The following is a 17,510-nucleotide window of genomic DNA, read 5'->3' as shown; positions in this document are numbered from 1 at the left end:
CAGTATTTTAGCTCCTATATTTATTTTATATTTGTTTAAGATGGAGAATCTATATCATCAAACCAATAAAATGGTTCATGAGATCCAACAAAATATGGGACGATTAGAAACGGCACGAGATGAAGACATCCACGTCATTGAAAATGAATTACAAGCTCGCATCGATCAAATTGTTGGTAATTGTGACAGGCTGGATATTTTGGTAAACAAAGAACATCCGACGAGGCGGCAAAATGCGAGGTTAAAGGTCGATCAAGTCAAATATGATTGTCAACATTTACAATCTGCTTTGCGTAATTTTCAACATAGAAGATATGTGAGAAATCAGCAGCAAAGAGAAAGAGAATTATTAATGGAAACTAAATTTACTACGAATGACGCCGATACTTCAATACAGATGGATGCCAGCTTAAATCACCATCATAAATTACAAGGTGCTCATAAGGGAATGGATGATCTCATAAGTCATGGCAGTAGCGTGATAGAAAATTTACGAAACCAGCGTGGATCTTTAAAAGGAATCAAAACCAAAATGCTAAATATTGCCAACACTCTCGGAATGTCGAACACTGTCATGCGTTTGATTGAAAAACGAACGACTCAGGATAAATTTGTTCTCTTCGGTGGAATGATACTTACAACAATTTTCATGTTTCTCATTTGGAAATATTTTGCTTAATTTTTTTATCTGTTGGTGGATAACGCTTATTCACAAGGAGAACGATTGATGCCATCCCACAAAGTCTGGGTCGTGCAATATTAATTACCATGAATGATATATATGTGTATATATAGGCTACTTAATTTTTGATAGCCAAACTTACTAAAAACTTGATACGCTTGTATCCCGGTGAAATTTTTGATATTTAATTCTTATATATATATATTATAGTGCATACTGAAATATTCATTTTTTGAGTTGATATGGTTTGTTTTACTTTTTCTCAATGCAAGGCAAGCTGAGCCCCATGCGCATGATTAGCACATTTATTTTATGTTGGGTTACATTTACTACGTTTGGAAGAACATAAATCTCATTTTTAGCATTGCTTACCAACTTTACACCTTGAGACATTGGATATCAATTTTTGAATGCATTTGTTGAAATTTATCTTTGGATGTCATTTGGTTTATAGTTATACTGGGCTTACTTTCTGAAAAAATTTAGCTGTTTTACAAGGAATACTACAATATACTTTATTATATCAACTTTGAAATCGAACAAATCTGAAAATTTCATCAGTTTGATCAATTTCCAAATTTTGTTAATGATTGAGTGAAACCTATTTTTTTTTATAAATATCGAACTACAAATCTGAAAAATTCATCAGTTTGTTCAATTTCCAAATTTTGTTAATGATTGAGTGAAACCTATTTTTTTAAGTTTGTTGCTGGAAATACTGAGTTTTGAAATGAAATCATTTTAAATAGTTATCTAATCACAGATTTGCTATATCCATAGGTATAGGTACTGTAAGGCTGAAAGAACTGAGTTCGCTGAAATAAATGGCAGACAAGCCTGATAGAGGCGGCCAAGCACGATTGAATGAAAAGTGTTAAAATAAAACAGCAATTTTTTTGAATAAATAGTGGCCCTTCCCATCTTCAAGAACTGAAAATTTGAAATCCATTAGCGAAAAGTCTTTTTTTCTCAACAACAAGATAGGTCCGCACCTTGCCCAGTAACTAATTTTAAATGTATTTGATTTGTTTTTCTCAACCCTGGTGTCGTGTTATTATAAATATTGTCAGTTGTCACTATTTATCAACTTACAATACATCAGGATAAAGATATGGACAGAAAACGGAATGAGATCACATTCTCCTTGTTTTTTCCAACATTATTTATTTTTCAACTTTAATGTTCTCTCTAACCAACTGTTAGTTGGGTGATTTTTTGTAGAATTATCAACTATAGGGAATTTTTGGTTGACCTTTTTTTTTAAACATCTTTATGTATTCTTTACAAGTGATACATTGTTACTTATCGATTTTAATCGGTAAGTATGTTGATAGGTATTTGTCTGTCTGTCTGTTAGATGCACGCGATATCTCACGAAAGCGAGATTGAATCTGCTCCAGGTTTTGCATGTGCATTCATCTTATTTCGGACCAGAAGTCTATTGATTTTGGGCGAATTATGTCGTATAATCAGCGAGTTATTAATTAGTGATGGGACACAAGGTGTCACTATGGAGTAAGAGTGCTGTTTTGGGGGATCCCCTAACTTTCGATCGATAAGTCTTCGGTCTAAGACCGAAATTCTCGTTTGTTTTTTCCTCTATTTCACATCGACTGCAAGAAAAAACTGTTTCACTTGTATAATCTTTGTGCAGCACATGGCACATGAAAAAATGCTCTTTTACTGAATCCATTGAACCCTTTGTTTGTTATGGGCTACCTAAAGTACTATTTGTTTCTTTTTTTGTTTAAGCTTTCTTGTGTAAATCAAAGTTGGAACCGGCTATATATGATATACAGATATAACAATTTAAGGTTTATTCTTTTCCTTCTTAACATGCGACTTCATCAGCAGCTTTAGAAAGCAGCAAAGATTGAGTGAAATGTAATAATTGGGCCATTTTTCTATTCAACAAATGGTTTTCTATGACAGGTTATATAATTTTAACAGGAGAACACAAAGCGAATTCACAACAGCTATTTCTAATTTTGACCAAAATCTGTATTTTTAATCAATATTTTCTCAAACGTAATTATGTTATGAATGTTAAACTTTCATCCAGTTACATGATAAAATATAACTCTATATCTTTATAATAGAATGGACCAAAAACATTTTTTCAGGTAAGGGTCATTTTTTTTATTCAATGCGTATCCACGACTCTCTTTCATTGAACAAGGTCCTGTACAAATATCGGAGCTCCCGAAGTATCCGTACCAAGATGGCGCACAACCTGAACATAGTATGTGTACCAGGTCAGGGTTCAGTTTGCGTCATCTTGGTACACATATTTCCGGAACGCCCAAATATCCACTGATATTTAACAATATATAGGGAGCTACTATGAATGACTTGATTTTTTTCAGTTCGGCCTTGCCTACTCAATAAATTACGCCCTGGGTTGGAGGGGTTCATATGGGATTTGAATTTGCCATGCCAACACAGCAGAGTCTAAGGCTTGAGCTGCTGGGCCATCGTGCCCACAATCGCAGTAAAAGATAGCTTGTTTCTAAATGTATGTACTATTTGATTACATGATTTCCTTCTTTTAAAATATACTTGAATTAAATCTGGTTGAAAATATCTTTATATGTATATATATACCTGCTGCTTATTTATATGTGTTAATCGTATTTGGTGTTTTTCTCTTTGATGCGTCTAGAAATTTAATTGTACATATTATTTTTGAAATAAAATTGAAAACTTAACAACATGTTGACTTCTATTTTTTGTGCTATATACAGTGAAGATACACTAGGTAAATAATAAATCCAATGGCACTGAGTTCTGTGATAAGAGCAAGATGTTTTTTACATAGCAAGATGCTGAGTGCTTCAAAATATTACTCACAAAGTTATCCTCAGTCTGAGTCCTCTCTCAAACCTCAGTCTACTCCCGAGTGCAATCCTGATAATGAACCCTATGTAGACGCTGATTCGAGTACTTTTAATAATACCGAATCTGATGTTTCTTTTTCCCCTTCTAAAGAATTCGTACTTGATTCGAACTGGACTCCGTGGTGGAAAGGCGGAATGCGTTATCATCCTGGGAGATGTAGAGTGGGGATAGTCCGACTTCCGAATAATTTTGTTGAGTCTGCTAATGCATATTTGAAAGGTAAAAGAAGTATTTGTCAAACATTGTATTAGATTGGTTACCTTTGTATCTGCCCCATCCCCTCAGGTATGTAAAAAAATTTACACAAAACCCCCAAAAAAATTTGACGCCAATTCTGTAACTATTGGAAAATCACATTTTGGTAACAAAATCCTTTGTGTACGCAAGCCTTCATTAATTGCCTATTAAGAATATCAAGTCAACTTGTGAGTTTCTGACTCGAAAATTTTGTCTTAATTATGGTCATTAAAAGTCCAAAATTCCAAATCAGAGGATTTTTAATTAATGACCTTGTTCATGATTCTACAGTGCTAGATAGTGGTCAAAGCATTAGACTTAACAATGTCGATATCACAGGTTGCACATCTTTGGTTCAAATCCGATTTTTATGACCTGGGGGGGTATTAAAATTAGGTACTCCCGAAGTAGGTATGTGAACCAAGATGGCAGACACTGGAACGTAGTATGTGTACCAAGTTAGGGTTAGGACATAATTTTATTTCAATTTTCCCTATTTTATTTTTTTATGAGTTTGGGGACTAGCTAGGTGATTCCCGTAGTATTTGTATCTGAAATAATATCCTAACCCTTACCTTGTGCACATACTACGGGAGTACCCAAAATTGTGTAGATAATGCCCAACGGAAAAAATTCGGGTCGTTATGAAATGGAAGCTTCTAACATATTGTTAGACAACAGGGGTTCTTGTACAGGGCCTTGTTTGGAGTGTAAGGACTCATAATCTTGACTGATTATACAGTGCACACAGTTATTACCGAGCAAATATTTAACACTCCAACATTTAAGAGTTTTTGTCCATCTCTGTGAATTCAAATTATCTAAACTCGTATGATTGTTTCGAGCTCATTTATTTTTTAGAATTTTACAACTTGGAACCGCAAAAGAAAGTGTTTGAACTTTGCAAAAAGTTATGCGATGTTCTTCAATATCGACCATTACCTGTAGGATTGGATAAACATTCGAATAAAAAATCCAACAAGAATTGGACACTAACAAAGCAAGGTATATTTTTTACATATCTATTTTGATACCTGAATATTATTTTTGTTCAGTTCGTTTTTATGGTATTTTTAGTAATATTATTGCAAGAATGGGTGAAAGAAATTAGCAAATTAGTCGTATATGAATTATTTCTTTGAAACCTACTTTGGCTCAAAAAGTGGCATCCCAATAAAATAGATTTTGATCATAGACAGTTGCAAGGGCCTAGAAATAAAAGCAGTTGGCATCGTAGGTGTAAACAAATTGTGCAGGCAATGCAAAAAAGTTATCGTGCTTGGCCGCCTCTACCATACATATTCTTAAATATCAGTGAATGATTATACAGGGCCGTGTGTGAATCGAAAGCCATCGTATAAAAATGACGAGCAAATATTTGATTTTATGTTCCACGGAAGGACATTTTAATTACATTATGGGGTGTTTGTAATGTCTGGTCCAAAGTTGTGAATATTTTCATCCATAGTTTTGTAACTAGATTATCTCTAATGATATAGCTATTATTGTTCAAGCATTCGCTACATCTAATCTTTCAAAACACCAACATCATCAGTAGCTTCTTCATATTAACACTGATATGTAAAACAAAGATAATCAAAGCTTGATGCTCGTATATTATTCAATTTTTTGCAGATATATTAAATCTAAATTATGAAATGACAGCAGAAGAGAAAATAGATATAGAGAAGAAAAGATTCAGGATGAGTCTATGGAGACAAATTGTGTATGTATCATCATTCCGAAAAAATAAAGATAATTGGTATTTATAATAGCACAATAATGGTTAAGATTATTATTATTCTTTCTAATTTGAATTGATCTCCTGCCTGAATATGCGGCACATCCCAATTACCTCATGCCCACAATGGAGCAGTATGAAATAAATTGTGTAGAGAATCTCACCCAAAGTGAGGTAATGCCGAACCAAAAAGATCCAGGTACTCTCAAACTATCCTACGCAGAGGCTTTTTCTGGACAAAATACTTAGTATAAAGATGTTAAATAAAAAGATTCAATACATGCCGTAGGAGAGCTTCAAGTAACACATTGTGTCTATGTATCTGCCCGTCTCTATTAATGATCTTTTAACAGGACATCCTATTTAAAATGTTGTATACTTTGCAACTAACTTATGTAAACTCTATATTTCAGATATGACAGACTGAATTGCGTCGCCTATCTTATAGGACGAGCACCAGCTGCATATGCGGCCACTGTAAGAGTACTTATTGAGGTGAACACAAAATTGTTATACTTTTTACTAGTAAGAACATTCCGTTTGCATTAATGGAGGAATTTCTACAATGCCATGCCAGTTGTGATCTGATCAAAGCATATATTCAAGATTTAACATGATTAACAATGTTGAGTTCATATTTTTCTGATTATAGCTAATAAAAAAATAATGAATACTCGTAGTTTTCTGGATTAAGATATGATGGTCTTATCATTTAGCCCAGTGGTTTTCAAGCTTCTATGTACTATTGCTCCTTCACTGCACTCAGAACAAAAGATGTGAAGTTACAAACAAATTGCTTTTAAATTGATTCAGAAAGTATACTAATCACAGCATATGGTATTTTTAGGAATTAGGTTTAGATTATTATTTTTAAAAATTGAACTTTAAATTGTCCTAAAATCTATACACAATACGTTTGAAAATTTTTTTTTTTTATTTTAGATTAAAAGAAGGGATAGAATTTTTCGTCCAAAATCCATGTTAGATTATGGTTCTGGCACTGGAACTGCTGTCTGGTAAGTCTAGGCAACTTTTTTCCATCACTTTTACATATAGGGACAGGTTCTTTCTCCGAAAGGGATTTCTAGACACACACAGACAGATGTGTTGCTATACCATGCCAAAACGGACAGACTAATTCACTTGTATAGCAGGTATTTTCTAAACAAACCTCTATGGCTATGATAGAGGCTCAGTGATTGTGCTAGGACTAGAGAGGATGACAATGTGGGGGTTCGCATCTCATGGGGAGAATTATATGCGAGACTCCTTCCTCTAATATCAAAAGTCCATACATCTGAAACAAACAAATGGTGAACTATTTCTATACTTCCCATTCAATGGAACTGGAAGAGCTCCCATGGTTCTTCATATGATTGAACCATCTTATAGGCTTTCCACTCTTCCAGGATAAATGTTTGGAGTTTCCAGTTTGCCACGGATTACCAAAGTAAATATACCCTGAATGAGTCACCATATCATTGTATTTTGCAGGGCAGCCAACTCTGTGTTCGGTAAAGATATTGAAGATTTCATGTGCGTTGACTGGTCTCAATGTATGAACCAAACTTCACAGTTTCTACTCTCTGGTGGTGGAGATGATGCTGAACTATCAGGCATTTATATCAGGCCAATGTTGCCTTTATCGTATAAGGTGAAAATGCCCAATCTTTTTGTGTTTTATATTGTTATATAGTTGAAATACATTTTTGGGCGCTCCAGAAGTATGTGTACCAATATGGAGGTGACTAACTTTGTTTGTCTACTTTACTAACAAACAGTCCCCAAACTCGTAACAGAACTAAAAAATAGGGAAAATCGGAATTAAATTATGGCCTAACCTTAACCTGGTAAACATAGTAGGGAGTGCACGTTATTGTTTGCTCCCTATTTATAGAAATATTTGTTATCCTTGGATTGTTTCAAAAGACAATGTATATTCTATTTTCTATCGAATTAGACTCTATTCATAATGCTTTTCAAAAGTATTTCAATGGTAATAACCTTAAATCGTCAAATGATTTTTATTCTCCTTCAGCATACCTATGACATAGTAGTAGCCGCATACACATTGAGTGAATTACCTTCAGAAAAAGAAAGACTGACAACTTTAAAAATCCTGTGGGAGAAGACCAACAAGTATTTGGTAATAAGCACGACATATGAAAATCTACCCATCTTTGTTCTAGATTTTGACAAATTTTTATGAGTGCTCAAGTTGATTATTTACTGGTTCCATATCTTTTTAGTGCTATGTGGCCTCTACTGAACAATCCTTTTCAAAAATCACTGTGATATGGTGCGCTCTGTAAAAAATGTTTATTAAAATCGATATGTCACTTTAGAACCAAACTCACAATTGAAGTAATCTCTTTTGTTCATATAATGACCTTGATTTGTCGAGTCGATTTGATGATCCACGTACAGCTCATGAACCTTTTGTTGGCCCTTGCTAGATTAGATAATTCTGAAATATACATCTTTATTCTTCACTTTCCTGGAAATATTTTGAGTAGGCTAAACCAAATCAGAGGTAACTTCATCTTACAAATGTTTACTTGCAGAAATAAACTGTTCTGTATTATTGAGGGGGCAATTCTTTCATTGAACAAACTAAAACATGACATTCTTTCAGGTAATCATTGAACAAGGTAATAGGCCAGGATATCATATGATTATGGAGGCAAGAAACTTAATAGCTCATGTAAGTGACTTTTGATAAATTTCAAGTCTCCGGTTCTTCGAAAGAAAATCTTAACAAGGTTTCTCTTGCAGGGTATAGAAGGCGCCGATTTGAGTAAAAAACGAAGATCAAACAGTAAAATTAACAAAGGACACATTTTTGCTCCGGTTAGTATTTATTATTGAAGACATTGATATGATATATTTCTTAAAAAAGGTACTCACAATTTTATAACAAAATGAACAACACAAGGATAGAAAAATTGCTCAGACCCCAAAAGTTCGAATTTGGTATCAGTACACTTCTTCCTAGTAAATTGTGTTAAACAGGTAGTCTAAATTAAGTCTGAAGCAAGCATTATTGATCACAATATTTGATTAAATAGCCTACAAAGGTAAATAATGGAATCACCATAAGCGCTTTCATGCAATACAAACAAAATAAGAACGAGTTTTGTGTTTCACAGTGTCCACACAGCAAACCATGTCCCAAGTTTCAAGGCAATCCATGCAATTTCACACAATCATATATTCCGCCACTGTATGCAAAGGTAAGAAATTTATTCACTACATTTCTAACTAACGCAGTCCAAGTTATGTGATTTGCATTGAGCTAGTTTGCACAGAAATAATAATACATTGCATTCAACCATCAGGGTTTATAAACAAAATTAATAACATGATTTCGAAATTTTCAATTTAAAACAGAAATTCCACGGTAAAGAAGGTGCAGTTCAAGAAACATTCACCTACATAGTTTTATCGAAAAAGAAACCACGTAAGTTGTTTATATTATCAAAGTCTCTTTAATGCCCTTATCAATCAGCTAGACCCAGTATATAATTAATAGAGAAAAACTAAGTGCGCCAGACCTTCGTCATTAAGTAATCTGTTTCACAGAGAATCCAGAATGGCCGAGGGTAATAACTAATCCTCAAGGTAGTTTGAAGAAGATGTGGTGTCATCTTTGCACTCATGAAGGCCAAATCGAACATTTATATTTAAATAAGGATAAATATGGCAGGTACATTTTTGGTATTGTATATTCATACACGTAATATTTGTTTGAATTTTTATTATTACACACCACCATTATAATCTAGTGACATCAGACGAATCGTGAAAAATTCAGTTGCAGGAGACAGATTGCCCTACCAAAAACCAAACAAATATAATCATAATTCCATAGAAGATGAAGGTGAATGAAGAAGACATCAAGACATCATGACCAAATTCTGTAGAATCCAAGAACTATTGTCATACAGGTTGCAATGGCTCCTGCAATGAGAGAAATTAGTTATATAAGTGTAGTGGTAACAATACTTTACATCGGAAGCGCCAATGACTCACCGAACGCAACTTTGACTGAATCTGATTTGTATCGTTCAAATAATGTCTGCAGTGATGCGTTCTCTGTGTTTATATAACTTCTTACGTTTTGTAACTCTTTTTCAATGTTGTTGATCTGAAATAGAGATGGATAATCAATTTAAATTTAGACATTGTTAAGCCATACAGCGGTGTTTCGTGAGCACAATGAATGAATCATGGGTGAACTAATTGTCATGCCTTTTTTGCCTATTTTATACAACTAAGTCAGCCAGGTATGACAGCCACTGATATCGGACATAATCTGGTTCAGTATGGACTACGGCCTACCCAATTTTATTTATTACACCTGAGCAAAATGGTGGACATGGGTTACTTTTTCACCTTTTCAAATATCTTCGCATGTTTATCTTCAACCGCTCTAAGATGATCAAGATGCATGTCCTTCACTTTTCCTTTCTCAAGATTGAAGTCAAGCGTGAGATCACTGCTAATCTTCGTTATCTCATCCTGTAAATAAAGCAAACGAATGTATTATATCTGACAAAGAGTATCTGGAGATGGACGAAATAATAAAGCTAGGTTTGAAGAAAAATTTCACAAACTAACCTTAGTTGTTCGTCGCAATTGCTCTAGTTCAGAAGTTATTCTTTCAATTTTGGTGACCAATTCTGTGAAATCAGTTTTCTCCATAATCATCATATCTCGTCTAAGTATTGCAAGTTGACTGGCAAATTTTTGTATCGTGAGTTGCTAAAATAGAAGCAATACGTAATTATGAAATATGGCTTCTGGCACATTGTCTAAAATTTAACTTCGGTCATTTATTCGACTAGAAATAAATCAATGCTTAATGTTTCTCAATATATTACAAGTTCACCCCAATTAACTACCATACAGTGTTGTGCCCAAAAACTTTAAAACATTTCTTAGCGATATGATAGAGGAAATGACTATTAGTACAATATTAATTATGATGTCAAAGCACATCAATCATCATTGGAACGTCAGTGAATGGGTGAACTTTGAATATCCCTGTCATTACCCTTTATATACCCATTGGACCGACAGGATGATTAAACATACCGCTTGTGATTTTGACACCATTGAAGATTGCAGAGTATCAGAATTCCCTCCCACAATTTGTACCATAGACATAGTCAATGCTTCGGCTTGTTGCATAGTGAAACCTAAACATAGATTATGAAATTACTAATGGTATTTTGAACCTGACTTGTTTGAAATCTATTGAATTGATGCCAGCCATTCAGTTATATTTTCAAAATGAACTTTAATACTTTTCTATTGTTATGAATAAATTGTGAATGAGAGAATTGAACTTAACTTTGTGTGTGGTGGCCAAGTGGTTGTAAAAGCATCAATTTATCCTGACTAGCAGGGCATATACCTACACAATGATAATGTTACGATTATGATGACCAAGTGGTTCCCGAAGTTGATTGACCGGGGGGGGGGGTTCAAATTAGGAGCGGGCGGATATTCACGGGACAGGCATAATTGAATTGTTACGAATATACACATACTTAAAGCTGTGATAATGACATAACAATTAGTGGTGTCTTAAAACGCAAACAGAAAATAAACACACTTGCTTTCGATGGCCATATTAAATCATTATGTGGGCCAATCGGTTCCATTACATTTGAACCCATGACAATTGCACCTGTATGCTATTGCACCTATGGAATTTTTTTTGTTTCACGGATAGTTAAACCCATACTAACCCTAACCCATGGGTTTTAGCACCCGCATATAGATTGAACCCGTGGATATACGCATGGGTTCAAATCTACGGTCACCGGGCCAATCAAACCACTGTGCTATAAGAACATCGATATATAATTTTCATAGTCCTTATGATTGTTATAAATTCTTACCACTTTCCATTAATGCTTTAATTAAAGCATGAGTATCAATCTTTAGATTAACTCGTGGTAATTGACTGTCGATATTATCAGACAACAATTCCTTCTCAATATCTTCGGCATCTTTCAATTCATCAATCACTACTGGGTCTTTGAGTAAATTTAATTCTGATGGTTTCATCCATAATGATTGATCTGAAACGATTTATAAATATTGATAGCTTTTAGTTTCAACCTTATTATGAAAAGCTTCTCAACTAAGATGGTGGTTTCCACTTTGGCCCCCTGATCTTCAATAAAAAAGTGGGTTTCTGTTCAGTGGGTTTCTATCAGTTTTGAAATAAAAGGATAAACCATATCACAAATCTAATTCTTATTTTAAATTAACATTGTCATTACAAATCGAGAATTTCAAGACAAAAGGGTGAATGTTGAAATTTAAAAAAAAAATTCGAAGTAATAAATGGTATTTACGCAGGTTTTCTCATCAAAGTATTTCAATAAAATGGAAATTAAAAATTTATTTTTATATAAGATTCATTCTTGGTTTTTCTATCAAATAACCTAAAGATTTGAAATAATAAATTCATGTAAAATAACTCTCAATAATATGTGATCGTGGAGATAGAATATAAACGATTGTTATAGAATCATTGCAAAACATATGCATGAAATACATAAGGTTCCTAAAATTAAACCAAGTTCTTACTTGTGCTGACAGCAGCTGTTTGAAACCCACTCTGGTCAGGAAATCCTTGTTGACCAGTTGATGACAAAGATGAGTTTAATCGAGATTTAGGATATTTGCGATAATGACTTGTAATGAGTCTTTGAGCCACTTTTTTAAGTATTCCTTTAGCCATATTTATGATGAATTTTAAGACAGATTATAGAAACAATTAGTACAGTAGGCTATTTAATTACTCTATACTAGTAATCTAATAATTCAGTAATTATCCTGACTCTATGAATCTGCAGATGGAACATATTAATTTGCACATGATTATAAAGTAGTCTATGTAGAATAGATAACATCAATCTGTCAATACAGAGCTGGCAATTTTATCGTCTGGTAATTTGGGTTCTGAAAAATCTTGGAAGGTCAAAAAATTCACTTATTTCTATGACATTTATTTGGATTAAAGCTGTAAAGTTACAGAAATATGAAATTGTTAAATTAACGCCAATTTCAAAAATAAATCCTTATTGTTATTCCACTGTTATTCAACAGACATCTCAGATGTCTGTTTTAATTGAACGAAGCTTTTCTGTATTAGGTTACTATTACTATTATGTAAAATGATTTTACCAAATACAAATACTCGACTGTAATTAGCACGTTTGGCATAGGCTCAGATTATTAAATCATGAAATCATCTGTGATCATATATGTTAATAATGCGCAAAGGTACGGTGAATTGGGTCTGGTAAAGTTTAGTACCGCATGCACTTCTAGTTGGCCTGGCTCAACAATTTTTGCATATGTCATTACTGACCCCCACCTGACTATGTCACCAAAAAAATACGTCACTACGACGCCACAGTGGCATAATAAATACCTCCAAAGTGTACGGATGGTCGTCCAAAACGCGCAGACGATCACCCGAAATCGAGCAAGCTATTCTCTCGTTTCTCGTCGCATCGATCTCCATATGAGAGAGACCGCTGGCGTTAGTGAGTACGGTATCGCCGGCGCATATGCCATTTCGGACGATGGTAGATTGGCAGGCTCTGTGACGTCGTAGTGACGTAATTTTTGGATGACATAGTCAGGTGGGAGTTAGTAATGACATATGCAAAATTCGTTATGCTACGACCACCGGAAGTACTTTTGGTACTATACTAGACCCAAACAAGGGTGGGTGAGCGAACACGTACTACTTCTTTTATCAATACCTTTCCATCTAAAATCTGTACGTTTCAAACCTTACTCTAGGTTTTGTTCGCTTTCCCGATTCTATAATCAGTTACTTTTACTTTTGTTTTTATCTATTTTTTTATCGTCTATTGCTGATTATGGAGTCGAAATAAACTTATACTTATAACAACCACAGTACTGCAATAGTACTTCCCGATATCTACAATTTCGATTGAAACCTGTTGTGGAAAAATACCGGTAAAGATAGAATTATAATAACGACCTTTACATTACGAACGCGTCATCACTGAATGTGTCACGAATTATCGCAACGATTATTACCGGTAAGTTTGCAGCTACTGACTTATGAGTTATAACAGCTCGCAACATATTATAAATGGTTAAATGCGCACGGCGAATGATCATTTCAAAAATGGAAGTGTATCGTAGAAAAAAAAAGGTTCACGAACTGCAGCTCTCGGATCGATGTATTCATTATGAAGCCTATTGCGGGAATAAAAATCAGTGTCACCTAATGAAAATTTGTCAACGAAGTCACAATAAATAAAAAAAACATCGGCGATAATTTGGTAAGCTATCTCATCGATTGTGTGATCTCAGTGAATTTAGGATGTGACAGAGTGTTAGAAACTGAATTCTATGAGAATAGAATGTCTTTATGAGATAAAACGCATATCGAAGTGGCATCGAATTTTTAATAGCTACTGCTGCTTCATTGCAAACCAAACCCTGATAATGACACCGCGTTGCTGTTTTGGATCTGGTGGTTAGTCTGCATTCTGGAGACATTTCAAAAAATCCGTTGATGTTTTGAAACTGCGTAGTTTGTAATGTGTGTATTCAAATATATCTATTATAGGTTTGCCTTCCATCTTTTTTCTGAATTTCGCGTATTTGTTTGTAATATGATATTTTGTGGCGTAATCAAAGCGACGTGAAACTTCATTTTCAGGCCAAGGGTGTTGTGTGAAGTGCAACTTTCACTTTATGATTGAAAAACTACTTCAATATTCTAATTAATTAAATCACTATTCGATTAAAATTCCGAAACTTCTCGGTGATAGACTACAGCTATGGAAGCTCTAGCAACAGTTTAATTGTATTTATGATTGGAAGGGGATAGCGCGAACGCAGTCCCCACTAACAGAAATTACACGACCGAGTTATCCACATTTGGGATAATCGCTAGGGTCAACCTGGCCCAAGTGCAATGGCCAAGCCTCGCCTAGGCAGAACCGCCTGCGTGATCGCGGTTAACTGCCTTGTCAGGTAAGTATGATTTGTCAAGCGAGTTCGTAGATGATGGAGCGAGCGTTTATGCTAATCGTTGTGGTGCGAAACACGAAAAATCAATCAACGCGCGCAAAATTAAATTTCTTCTTTTATCTCGCTCCAGAGACTCTCTCGCTTACCCTCACGGCCGTTCTCTCACCAGCCGCGCTTTCATTCGGGTAAGCTTGTCGCGATGTTCTGTTGTGTCAATATAAAAATAGATAGATAGATTTTATTTCGATTCATTCGCAAAAAATAGAACAATACATAAAAAAGAGAATGGCGAAGCATCTGAAAAGTGAACAGAACCTAAAAATAAGTTTATAACGTATTAAACGTGTTCACTCACCGAAGTAAGAAGTAAACAAATTACAACAAACATAAACAAATAAACATGAATATAAACGGTTGGTCAATATTCAGGCGTCTAATCAAATTATGGGCAAATATTTACAAACAAAATAGTGAACTGAATAGCGTGTGTGTGTGTGCGATGTGTGAGACAGCATGTAAACAAACAAACGAACAAATTGTTTCTAGATGAATATGTGTAAACCTATGCTGGCATTTCGTGCTCAAAAAAAAAAAAAAAACTATCGAGGGATGTTATGAAATCATAGTTCATCATAGATATAGTTGTGTAGTTGTGTCAGCAAGACTCTTGAATCACTTAGGCTTGTTATTTAGTAGTAGTCAAATCGAAAACTTCAAGGCTCATTCATAAATGACAATATTTGATCTCACATATTTTCATGGCGGCGCAGCAGAAGGGCAATGATTTATTCCAAGCTCCATATATTTTCATCTCTCGATTAAAGTCATTCAAGATAAATCCTTTCTTTTTACTAGAATCTACAATATCAACGCCATGCAGAGAACTGAAAGAATACCTTGCAAGACAAGACAAATTTATTACTTATCGATTTTAATCGGTAAGTATGTTGATAGGTATTTGTCTGTTTGTCTGTCTGTTAGATGCACGCGATATCCCACGAAAGCGAACTTGGATCTGCTGCAGATTTTGCATGTGCATTCATCATATCTCGTACCAGAAGCCTATTGATTTTGGGCGAATTATGTCGTATAATTAGCGAGTTATCAACTAATTAGTGATGGGACACAAGGTGTCACTATGGAGTAAGAGCGCTGTTTTGGGGATCCCCTAACTTTCGATCGATAAGTCTTCGGTCTCTGACCGATATTCTCGTTTTATGGTTAATAAATATAATATGAAATAAATACAAAAATATCATCATCGGTTATTTTTTATTGAAGTAATACCTCAATCAGGCATAGTAAGATATGACAGCAATTACGAAAATTTAATCTAAATTAGATATATACTACGGAAAAATCTCATATATATATATGGCGAAGTAGAAGAAGTCTATAAAAAAAGTGTCTATAAATTCTCACAGCTTTTGTGTAATGTGTTGAACATTAACCACAAGTCGGGCTGGGTATTTTCAAATAGCTGACGATTCCACAATCGAATTGAATATTTTTTCGAATTGAATCTCGAACACTTGGGTTATGTAATCGCATGTTACTTTTTTATACCCATAAACTACTGAAAACGTAGAATCCATCACTCAGTGAGTTCTCTAATTTGTCACACACAATAATAAATGCTTCATCAATATTTTGATATTAATTTAGTATCAACTGACGAGGTTCAAGTCGGCAGTCAACATTAAAATGATATGAAATTGAATTTTATGATGAAAGATACATGGATTTATACATTATGAATCATCTTCTGTTGAGAGTATTTGCGTTTGGACAGTCTGACAGTTACAGAAATTTTGTGTTTTGACTGTGAAATAGTTTCTGTTATATATCAAGTCAACATAAATTAAAATGACTGAACAACACATTAAGTGAACTAAAAGAAAGTAATACATTTGGAATCAATAAATGGCGATATAGAATGTACAATATAGAATCAAAAGGAGCGTCGATCATCTTCACAGAGTTTAATCGTCTAATAATATTTTCAACAAATATACCTAAGTGTTAAAATAACAGCATGTGCTTAGTGGGAGATAGAGAGAGGAAGTTTATATCTTATTTTTCAAACCAATAAAACACAATCTATGAATACATAAATATATAAGAATCAATGAACAAAATGCTGTGTGAGACAAGGCTACGTTCGTTTTCCAGACCTCTTCAATATCTACAGCGAAACGATTCTACGGAACATCGAGCAGCTTGAAGGTGTTAGAGTAGGCGGTCACAACATAAACCTCAGATACGCGGATGACACAGTGCTAATTGCCGACTCGAAAAACTACAAAATATCCATACAACAGTCAAAATCGAGAGTGAAAACAAAGGACTCCAACTGAATGCAAAGACGACTGCGTGCATGGTGATCTCAAAACAACCAGACATGCCTGTATGTAATAGAGATGTAGGCTACCGATACCACTTTTGTCGCCGATACCGATCCGATATCAGCTAAAAAAGCCGATACCGATACGCCGATATTCGAAAGCGACCGATATTGCCGATATTCCGATACTATGTAATTATTACCTCAATTGTGCAGGGCAGACGGTTTAAAACATGAGCATTATTAACAGTGCACATTATTTCGGATCAAAAAAGAGAAATAACACATATTAAGAAGTGATATATTTCTTTATAATTACCATGTAATATTAAAAATTTTAATATAAAAATTCGGCAACGTAAATATTTAAATTAATTGACCCAGTTTGACTGGTAAATGGCTTAAAACAGGTCAGTGAGTGTGGAAACGTGCATGGCTCATAGATGACGATCTATCCAAGCAAAAAATAATTTTAAGATTAGTATTCTAACCTATTTTTTTAAAACATTCTGAATCATATTGAGAAGCTAAATATATCCGAAATATCAGTCTAAACTTAGCCGATA

The 17,510-nt window shown here is 34.3% G+C and overlaps 3 protein-coding genes and 1 non-coding gene across 4 annotated transcripts; 2 read left to right on the top strand and 2 right to left on the bottom strand.

The window, feature by feature from the left end:
- Nucleotides 1-3,395, top strand: LOC120340599 (Golgi SNAP receptor complex member 2-like). Its single transcript, XM_039408898.2, has one exon. It carries the CDS (start codon nt 41-43, stop codon nt 677-679), a length of 639 nt encoding a protein of 212 aa, XP_039264832.1. The 5' UTR covers nt 1-40; the 3' UTR covers nt 680-3,395.
- A 61-nt stretch (nt 3,396-3,456) lies between these two features.
- On the top strand, nt 3,457-10,106 carry LOC120340600 (ribosome assembly protein METTL17, mitochondrial-like). Its single transcript, XM_039408899.2, has 13 exons — nt 3,457-3,799; nt 4,679-4,822; nt 5,453-5,543; nt 5,972-6,053; nt 6,501-6,574; nt 7,053-7,212; nt 7,597-7,704; nt 8,194-8,262; nt 8,334-8,408; nt 8,708-8,791; nt 8,949-9,018; nt 9,141-9,264; nt 9,344-10,106. The coding sequence occupies exons 1-13, from the start codon at nt 3,457-3,459 to the stop codon at nt 9,444-9,446; spliced, it is 1,527 nt and encodes a 508-aa protein (XP_039264833.2). The 3' UTR covers nt 9,447-10,106.
- On the bottom strand, nt 9,117-12,442 carry LOC120340601 (mitochondrial calcium uniporter regulator 1-like). Its single transcript, XM_039408900.2, has 7 exons — nt 12,165-12,442; nt 11,468-11,650; nt 10,656-10,759; nt 10,179-10,322; nt 9,954-10,079; nt 9,591-9,705; nt 9,117-9,518 (listed from the first exon to the last, which is right to left on the bottom strand). The coding sequence occupies exons 1-7, from the start codon at nt 12,316-12,318 to the stop codon at nt 9,463-9,465; spliced, it is 882 nt and encodes a 293-aa protein (XP_039264834.1). The 5' UTR covers nt 12,319-12,442; the 3' UTR covers nt 9,117-9,462.
- Nucleotides 12,443-14,447: 2,005 nt separating this feature from the next.
- LOC120341711 (U1 spliceosomal RNA) lies at nt 14,448-14,611 on the bottom strand. Its single transcript, XR_005569432.2, has one exon. It is a non-coding gene; the product is annotated as a U1 spliceosomal RNA (small nuclear RNA).
- Nucleotides 14,612-17,510: the final 2,899 nt, after the last annotated feature.

Source organism: Styela clava, chromosome 14 (genome assembly GCF_964204865.1).
Source record: "Styela clava chromosome 14, kaStyClav1.hap1.2, whole genome shotgun sequence".
In the NCBI taxonomy this organism is placed as follows: Eukaryota; Metazoa; Chordata; class Ascidiacea; order Stolidobranchia; family Styelidae; genus Styela; species Styela clava.
This window is presented reverse-complemented; position numbering and strand designations above follow the sequence as displayed.